This window comes from Malurus melanocephalus, unplaced genomic scaffold (assembly GCF_030028575.1).
Source record: "Malurus melanocephalus ecotype Western Australia unplaced genomic scaffold, MMel_1.1 scaffold_18, whole genome shotgun sequence".
NCBI classification, from domain to species: domain Eukaryota; kingdom Metazoa; phylum Chordata; class Aves; order Passeriformes; family Maluridae; genus Malurus; species Malurus melanocephalus.
Genome location: NW_026623250.1, coordinates 1,100,726 through 1,110,576, shown reverse-complemented (window position 1 = coordinate 1,110,576; position 9,851 = coordinate 1,100,726). Strand labels below are relative to the sequence as shown.

Below are 9,851 nucleotides of genomic sequence, written 5' to 3'. Positions count from 1 at the left end.
TCTACTCCACATTCTTGCTGATTAGTTTTCATTACAGCAGCTACTGTCCCTATCCATAGGTGGTAACGCCAAAACTCAGTAGTCTTTCAGAATAATATCATAGCATTTGGCTTTAAAACTGTAGATTTACCAGGCTACTTTATGTTACATTACCAAACTGGTAAAATTATTCAAATACRTACCACAAAGACAACGAAAGGAATAAACAGGCAAATCTTCATACTGTCTGCAAAGACTGCTGGACTTTATTTGTGTGCATTATTTTGCTCTCTATTGTAATCTACTCTGCATTACATTATGTCACTTTACTATTACTGCTACTAATCATATGCATACCATAACTCCTCAAATCCACCCAGAAAATTAAAGAAAAAATTCAATTGCTCCATAAAAAAGAAGATTTTCACTCAAGGAGAATGCTTATCATAATCATATTTACTTGTTCAAACACAGCAATAAAAGTTGATTGAATTGTGAATGAAATAACATTCCTTTTTTCCTCTCTTTGTGAAAAGCTGGGAGAAGTTCATAGAATGAAATGCAATTATTTCTTCTTCCAATGTATATGTCAATATACTTTGCTTTTTCTTTTTTTCAGTAAAATACAGATGCTAAAAATGAAAATGTTTCCAAATCGAAGAGGTAACCAGTGACTTGAACTTCAGGTGTTAGAGCGAAATAAATCCAGTATATGTGACATATCAGAAGGCTATTGAAGTTCTCACCTTGTTGCCATGCAGGTGCATTTATGATTACCTCATAACCCACTGCTAGTTCTCTCTCTTAACAAGTTATCACCTTTCTCTTCAGCAGCTCAGTAAAGTTTCTTAGGGCACTAAGACCAACTTGGATGCTGCAAGTAAATACAAAACATTTTTCTTCATAAAGTACTTCAATTCCACATGTAATTTATCTATAAATCAATTATTTTTCATAAATTCTGTCAAATTAAATATTCAGATATGCAAATCTCTTTCAGTGGGAGTGATTGTGGCTATTTTCACATCATTCCATAATGTCAATGTTAACAATGTGTTATAAGACATAAACTGTGTCTATGTCATAAGTCACTAAACATGGCTGCTACTTTGTACAGCTTGAAATACTTCTCATCATTGAATAGCTCATAAAGGAGAACATTAACTCTAGGTAAGAATAGATGCTATCACTCTTTCAATAACTCAAATATTCTTTTTATATTGTTACAGTAACATTTTATATCAAAACACATTCTGTTGTGATGCTGTGAAAACTTGTATCATGCTCAAAAACATTCCACATACATTTACTTGAATTCCACCAGGAAGCACTGTTTTGCCTGTCCTTACTAAAGGTCCCTCTCTACTAAAGCCACTGTTTTTTACTAAAAGTAAGGGGGTTGATGGAGAGAGAAAGTGATTGGTCCCTCCTGTCWTCCTTGCTGAAGCCAGTCTAGAAATCTGTGAAAATCTGATTTTTTTAAAAAAATGTGTAAATGAAATTGGGCTTCAGAGGCAGATCTCACAGCAATTTATTGGTAGTCATTCAGAAACTTAGAAAACTTTTACCCAGCAATTTTGAGCAATTGACTGACTTGTGAATGGGAAATGAGGGAAATAAATTCTGAGGGCTACTGAAAAATACCTTCTCAGACAACTAGGGCAAGGATTTTCACAAAATTGTCTGTAATTCAGGTACAGTGGGAAAAAAAATTACCTATATGGTGTTTTGATTAAATGCATGTGTWCCTAACTATGTCACAAGATAGCATGTCAGTTGGCTCAAGAAATAATTAACTGAATTTATGTCTTCTGCAATTCTTCTGAAGACAGCAATATTCTTCAAGAGAAAGGCCTGATCCAGTGAATTTCCTGACTTTATTCTTTTTCATTTYTCAGGGCGGGGAGATAGACAATGGATAAACATTCAAAGGCAGATGGGAAAGAGCTATTGGCTTGCACAAAACTGGCAGTAGCTCTTAGCACTGGGTACAGTAAAGACAAAGAGCAAAATGTGCTGAGGGCAATTTTCAGGGCAGTTTGACCAGATCAGACCCTCCTGGCCTGAGGTTTGCAATCATCTGCCCAATGTGAGAGACCAGCTGTCCTCATTTCAGGAGCATAAGTTTCTGAAACTGGGCTTCAGTGCCAAACCTTCCAGTGAAAGCAAGCTGAGCCGATTCTCCAGCCTGAATCCTTTCACTTTCTGACTGCTCCTTTCTTGCCAGTAGATGCTGAAATTTAAAAACAATTCCTCTAGAGCAACCCCTAAAGACTATCACCAGACAGGAAAGAGGCTGGGAGATGAAAGCAACTGAATGCCATCAATTTGAAGGCAACACTGGGCCAAGTGTTTTGTCTGTTGAGATTGTCCAAAATGTCTGYCTGACAATGGTCTGGATGAGGAACAACCAGCCAAACTTGAGTACAGGTGCCCTTTTGATTGGTTTGGGTGTCTTCAAATCCAAACCACCTCCACTTCACCTGAAAGCATTCTTCCGAAGGCCAACCAGAAACTGACATCTATGGAGATCTTGACCTCAAAGACATAATGTTTACATGTAAAATTTAATACCTTTCCATATATTTCACAACTCACTTTGGTTCAAAAGATTTATGCTTGGACCATAGCAGTTCAAACAGAGGACCGTTGTATATATATTCTCCTGGCACTGGATGATTTAAAATCACAGAGAATCATTTTGATATCAAACTGCAAAAGGACATTTTCTCTATTAGCCTCTTGAGCAAAGGACTACATGACAATCTRACACTGCTTTCACTTTAAAGATTGGATTACACATGGCATTCACTAGTGAGGATATGGCTGAAAATATATAGCATATGCTGTAAGATACTCACTTCAATCCGTTCCGCACCAAATCCATTTGGCCTACGCCTGCCCACCAAACCCCAACCAGAGTGGGTATGGCAGGAGACAGGAACAAGGTACAAAACAGGCCACAGATAACACCTCTAGCTGACATCATTCTCATTGCTCTTGTGTGCATAAGCTCTGGTTCAGCAGTGGGTGTAAATAGCTCTGAAATGTGAAAGTCAATTTGAAAGGATTATATTGACTTTGCTTAATAACAAAAGATGCTTCAATTGAGTTTTGGTACAAACAATCAAAAAGATGTTATTACAATTGGAGCAAATACTGACCTCTGCTTGTGCTGGCTAGTGTTTGCAATACATGACTATTGAACCTTTTTCAATCATTATCAGTTTGATTTTTTGCAAGAAATGTTGGGGGTTTTTCCAAGACCCTCGCTATGTGCAACAGTTCTGTGAAGACTGCAGAAATTATCTGGATGGCCACGTGCCTCTGGTTTTGGGGAGGGGGAGGGGCGGGGCGTGGGCAGGAGGGGTGTATTTGTGGAGTTCTCGGTTTGGTTTAGTTGGAGTTTTTTGTAGTCCAGTCAAAACTTTTTCAGGTTTAGTAGTTTTTAAARTATTTTATAATCCATCTGTTTCCTATCCCTCATCTTCATTGTTCTGGACAATGCTGACAGTCTGCCAAACTAACCTGGCACAGACATATGCAAGGCTGGAATTTGTGGCCACATGTAAATACAGCTCTCTGTGTGTTTGAGCATTTTTTAGTTGAGAGTGGTAAGGAAACACTAGCGAATCTTCTGACACTCACTGYTCAAGTCACAAAACTACCCCATTAAGACATTAGACTACATTCTTGCTGTGGAAAGGCTTATTCACCAGAATTTTTTGCTTCCAGTCCAACAGAAGTTCTTTCATGCTGTGGAATTGTCCCTGAAGTCACACTGGTTACTCAGAGAGAACACAAGCTCAGCTGTGGGCAGCTAGGTAAGATGAGGCTCGTTGCAGCACATATCCAAACAGGGAGACCTGGACTGAGATCCTGAAATACAGACGATACTATATTTTCTGAAAGTCTGAGACATGATCATTTCTAGATTTTGCAGAGCCCAACTAGGACTGCTTGCATGCTGCACAACAGCCATTTTGGGTTTTCTCCAGCCACATCCAAAGGGGTCATAGTCACCTTTACTGTTAAAACTGAAACTCCATTAAAACTGAGCAGCTATAAAACAGAAATTTGCTTGCTTATCACTTTATTTCTTCTCTCTGAGGGATGAATCACTTGTCTATGTGCTTTAGTGCAAGATTCACAATGTTATCCTGAGAAACGTTTGAAACCGCAGGTTCTAAAGACTAGATTTTTTAACTGTGAGGAGATCTGGGGCCATTGGCTTGAGGGGTTTTGCCGTTTCTACCAGACATACAGCATGTTGCTGTCAGGGTGGAACTAAGACAGAAAAGAAAGGAGTGCTAAGTATTTTATGGTGAAAAATTCTATTTAAATAGATGAAAGTTTATGGTCTCATAACCTATTTTGCAGTTTGGACCAMAATACTTAAATACCTTTAGAAATACCCTTATTTCTACCCCTTCATGCCCCTAGTCAGACACAACCATAAATACAGTTGGCCTCTGTAGGTATCCTTCAACTGCTCTGCCAGCACTTCTTGTCAGATGTGTGATTCAGTCCTAAATTCAGCCTCAACTGGAATCAAAAAAGCAGGGAAATTTTTAAGTTATGAAACTTTTTTTTACAGCAGTCTAAGTATTTTTAAAGAAAGATAAGGTTAAAGTCTTTATATCTGTACTCATCCTTTATATTCACAATTGACCTAAGTTATTAAAACTCAGTTTTCTGTGGTTCTGTTTAAAACATAAAACTTTTTGCTTTCTATTTGGATTTTCCTTCATTCAATGCTTGAACTTCCATAGGACCTTAAAAACTGAAATTAAGCTTTCTAAACTGTGAGGAGAATGCTCGTTAGTGGAGCAAATAAAATACTGCAGCTAACCACAAATATTGATTTAGTGCAAAATTGATTTCTTGCTATAAAAACACTAGTTTGGTTGGTTGGTTTATAGGGATTTGGTTCGGGTTTTTTTAATTGCAGTTGAAATCAAATTAAGGATTTGAAAATCATGGTACAGAAACAAAAAGCTCTGTTTTTTTAAAGCAGTTCGTTTCCTGTACGTTACGGAATTTATTGTAAAGGGAGGGGGAAAAAAAGAAGAATCAAGAAGAGTAAGAAAGTAAAGCTATTCAGAGAAACAGTCCCACGGAGTTCCCTGCTGGTGCTTCTGTCGTGGCCACTGCAGCGCCGCGAGGTCGGGAAGACGGAGGGGGATGCGGTGAGAGCCGCCGATGGCACCGTGGCTGCCGCCCCGGCGCTGGCGACCCCTGGGTCCGGCCCTTGTGGCCATGCCACGGTCCGGAGAGCGGCCGAGGGGAGGGGCTGGTGGTGGCGGGTGCCGAAGCACCCATGCCTTGGCTGACCCCCTGTCCCGGGAAGGGTGGCAGGGGTGTGGGGCCGCTGCCCCGCGTCCCGCCCGCGGAAGGAGCGGATGGACACCGCGGCGGGGAACAGGGTGCAGAGATGGATGTGAAACGCCGCGTCCCGTCCGCTGGTGCCAGCCGGGGGCATTTGCGCTTCCAGGCTCCGGGGATCCCAAGCAGGAGCTGGAGCAGCTGGGGCGAGACAGCCCGAGATACGCGTTCGGGGTGCCCTCGTACCCCCGCCACCGCAGCCCTGCAGCGTGGGCGGGCCAGGGACACACAGCGGGCACAAAAGGGCCATCTCTCTCAGGCTGCCCTGTCTGATGCGGCTCGGGGTGTGCCCTGCTTCCAGGGACTCTCGACGAAGTCGGGGGGCCCCATCCCGCCCCACCCCGAAGTCAGGAGCCAGACCCCGGGCAGCAGAGGGGACCCCGCGCGGTCTATCGTTCGGGTCCGGAGGGCGGCCACGCTTTCCCCGCTGGGATCGTTGCCGAGCACTTTACAGGAAGGTTTACAAAGAAAAATAATTATTTGGATAAAGGTAAAACGTGCAGAAGCCGACGCGGAGTCGGCGCGGTTCAAGGAAGGAGGTAGTGAGAGAAGCAAACAGCGCTGCAGGCAGCGATCCCGCCGGGACGTACGGGCCCTCCCAATCCCCCTCGCTTCCCTGTCCCGGGGCGGGCGGCAGCTCTGCCGAGCCCCACCCGCGGAGCGGGGTGCTCCCAAAGTCATCGTGTACCTGAGAGCTCAGGAGAAGTTTCGGATCCCTAATCGCTTCAGGCTAATGGCTTCCTCTGATACTCCGACACTTAAGGAACATCTAGGGCACGTGTGGCTAGGAGTGATCAAAGAAGAGATAAGATCAAAGATCACTTTAATTGCGAAAATGAGGCCAAGTAAGATTTTCAGGAAAGCAGCTACATATCCGAGGTTGTCAAAAGCACTATTTTCGTTTAATGTAAGCAGTTGAAGTTCAGAAATTACTKGACACTTACATTCACGTGACACACATATTTCACATTCCCTTTTACTTACAAGCAACACAGATTTCACAAAAATAAACAAGAAAAATATATATATATRTATTTGGTCAAGCATTCATTCCAGGCAACCCGTCGCAGGGGTAAGCGGCAGCCGGCCCAGTGCCGGTACCCGGCCCAGTGCCTTCCCCTCCTCCCCGGGCCCAAAGCGGCCCCAAGTCCCGACCGCAGCCGGCGGGAGAGGGCACGGCASTGGAGGGGCAGGGGGGCTGTGCGGTGGGCAACGCAGTCCTGCCCCAACCCCGGGCCAGGCGGGGAAGGGGAAGTACACTGGGTTTCCCGGAGCCAAGCAGCTGGGCTAGTGGCAGAGGGGGGACCCTTTTTTGGGCGGAGGATTACAGAGTCGCCCCGGGGACCGGCCAGRCCAGGCAAGGAGAACCCTCAGGACGCTAACTGCTTCTGGCCGTGGCTTTCAGACTGCGGGTAGGCACGACCCTCGCCTGGGCTGGCCGGGAGGAGGAGAGAGCCTGCCCCTTCCCCGTCTGYGCCGAGACGCTGTTTTCCCCACCTGCGACTGCCGCTGGCTGATGCTCTCGGCCCCTCCCCTACTGCCACGGAGCACATGGCAATGTTTTGGTTGATCGGTTTGGATCGTTTTGTTGTTGTTTGTCTTTCTCTTTTTTTTTTTACCCCCCGAGCAAAATGTGCCGCAGCTGACTGCCTCCGAAGCAACCGCAACGTCTCAGGAGAAACTTTCAAGCGGCTTAAGGAAGAAAAAAAAAAGAAAACAAAAAGCTACTTCTCAGGCTGCTCAAACTCCCTGTGCCGTTGCGTGCGCGGTGTACTCAGGGACAGTCGCACGGCGCCAAGCCTTTCCTTGCTGGGAAACACTCGGTCAAAGGCATTTAAAAAAAATAATCCCCATAAATCTCCATATATAATGAGGCGTGCGGTTGGGGTTTAAGTCCCATCATTTCCCTGTGTTGAAACAAAGGGAACCCCGGTGAACTGGAAGGTCCTAGCGTAGCAGGAGAGCTGTCAGGCACACATAACGCAGACGGGGACGTTGCTATAAGTACTTTGCAAGATTGCCAAACGCGGTCGGTTTTCCCCCAAGAACATCCACTTGAGGGTTTCACAACCTGGGAAGCAACGCACCCAAAGCTCATTCCTCCGCTCGAGGAGTCGCCTTCAGCCTCCATACTCACACTGCCAGACCGAGGCTGGACTCAGTCCACCGCCGTCGCCTCGTAAATCCAAGAATAATCCCCGACACGGTGGTTTCCTGCATAGGGTGGTTTGTTTTTACCGGTGCTACTCGGGTAGACACTGTGGTTTACAGCCACCGCAAAGCAACGACCTGCAAACCCTAAGTCTACCCAGAATGATGGAGAAGAGTGGGAGGGAGGCGGGAGGGCCGGCACCCGGCAGCGGAGGCCGGGAGAGACGAGGGCGGCCGCGGAACCCTCCCGGGCCGGGCATCCCCCGCCGTTCCCAGCGGATCCCTGCCGTGACCTGCGGGGCTTGTCCGGCGGGTGTAAGAGCGAGATACTCGGGCGCGCTGCGCGGAACGGGGATGCCGGAGTCCCCCGCCCTTCGGACGGCGCTGTGCAGGGGCTGGGCGGGRGCACATTGCGGCGCGGGGCAGGCGGGTGGAGCAAGGACCTCGCTTGCCCCGTCCCGGAGTGGCGGGCTTCACTGCCGACAAAATTTGCACTTGATAATTTTCTTAAAAGCACTTTGGAAGTCTTTGTTGAAATAGGCATAGATAATGGGATTGAGAAGGGAGTTGGAGTAGCCCAGCCAGTTGATGACTGCCCCCAGCCACTCGGGCATGTAGCACTTACTGTCACAAAAGGGCAGGACGAGGGCCACGATGAAGAACGGCAGCCAGCAGAGGATGAAGGTGCCCATAATGATGCCCAGGGTCTTGACAGTCTTCCTCTCCCGGGACAGAGCCATTCTCCGTTTGGCTTCCGTGTTCTTCTCGTTGCGCCTCTCGAACGCGGGCGGCGGCGGGGAGCCGCACGCCTCGCTGGGCAGCGGCAGGTGAGTCTTGGAGGAACTGTTGCAGTGCTGGACCTCGATGATCTCCAGGGCGGTCCCGTCCTGGCCCTGCCGCACCGCGCCGTTGACACAAGCACCGGGCTTGGGCTCTACAGTCCGACGCCAGCCCTTGCCGGGCTCCCCGTTGCCTTTCTTCACTGTGGCCGGAGAGAGGGTGAGGCAGGTGTCGGCGATCTTTTTCTTCTCTGCTTTCTTGACTGTCTTGCGGATCCTAAAGCGTGCCGCCTTGAAGATGCGACCGTAGAGCACCAGCATGAGAAGAAGCGGAATGTAGAAGGCGCCGAAGGTGGAGTATATGGTGTACCCGTGGTCCTTGCTGATGGTGCAGGCGTCGGGGTTGGAGCGGTCCTCCGGCGTCCTCCAGCCCAGCATGGGCGGGATGGATATCAAGAAGCCGATAAGCCAGGTCAGGCTGATGAGCACGGCCGCCCGCCGGGGAGTTCGCTTGTTAACATAGTCGATGGGGTCCGTGATAGCCCAGTACCTGTCCAAGGCGATGGCGCACAGGTGCAGGATAGAAGAGGTGCAGCACAGCACGTCCAGCGAGATGAAGATGTCGCAGGTGACCTGCCCCAGCGTCCACTTGTTCAGCACCTGGTAGAGGGCCGCCATGGGCAGCACCAGCACGGACACCATGAGGTCGGTGACGGCTAGCGAGCCGATCAAATAGTTGGCCACGGTTTGCAGGGAGCGCTCCAGGGCGATGGCTGCGATCACGCAGGCGTTGCCACTCACGGCGCACAGGATGAGCGTGCCCAGGAGCAGGGAAGTGAGCACCTGGTAGCCCAGGGTCACCTCGGCGAGGCTGGGGCCGCTTGTCCCCTCGGGGGAGCGCGCTGGGGAGGTAGTGTTGTTGGCCACATCCATGCCGGCCGGGGGTGAGGGGGGGTCGCTTCAGGAGACAGACATGGGAAGAGGCGCCGGTCACTTGTGCGCTCCCCTGGCAGGAGGCATCGGCGCCCCGTGCGGTTYGGCCACGCCGGGCACCCCCCGCTCCACCACCCCTCCCTCCCCTATATAGCGCGGCGGGAGGCGGCCGAAGCTCGGAGGACGGCGGCTGGCGGAGCCGCCCCGCGCCCGCCCATCCCCGCCGCCTCTGCCCAGCGCGCAGCCCCGCGCGGTGGGGGCGGCTCTCCTGCCGCCGCTCGTCGAGATAGTGTCCTTCGCTCTGCCCCTCTCCGCTCCCTTCCTCCCTGCTCTGCCTCTCCGCGCTCCCCTAGCTTTCTCCCTCCCTCCCTCCTACCCCACCTTCTTGCCTTCCTTCCTTCCTGCCTGCCCTCCTACCTTCTTAGCTTCTTCCCTTCCTACTTCTCATCACCTCTCACCTCCAAACTTTTTGCTTTAGGCAGCTTCAGCTTTGCCCTCAACCACCCTCAACAGCTCCACCGAGTCATTGGCAAAGGCCGAAGCCCAGACAAGCCTTTCCATGGCAGGAAGGTAAAAGGAGCCAACCTTGGTTCCAAGAGAGAACTCTTCAATGAGAAGGGACTC

The 9,851-nt window shown here is 49.1% G+C and overlaps 1 protein-coding gene across 1 annotated transcript; it reads right to left on the bottom strand.

The window, feature by feature from the left end:
- Positions 1–6,210: 6,210 nt before the first annotated feature.
- HTR1A (5-hydroxytryptamine receptor 1A) lies at positions 6,211–9,287 on the bottom strand. Its single transcript, XM_057389637.1, has one exon. It carries the CDS (start codon positions 9,225–9,227, stop codon positions 7,989–7,991), a length of 1,239 nt encoding a protein of 412 aa, XP_057245620.1. The 5' UTR covers positions 9,228–9,287; the 3' UTR covers positions 6,211–7,988.
- Between the last annotated feature and the right edge of the window lie 564 nt (positions 9,288–9,851).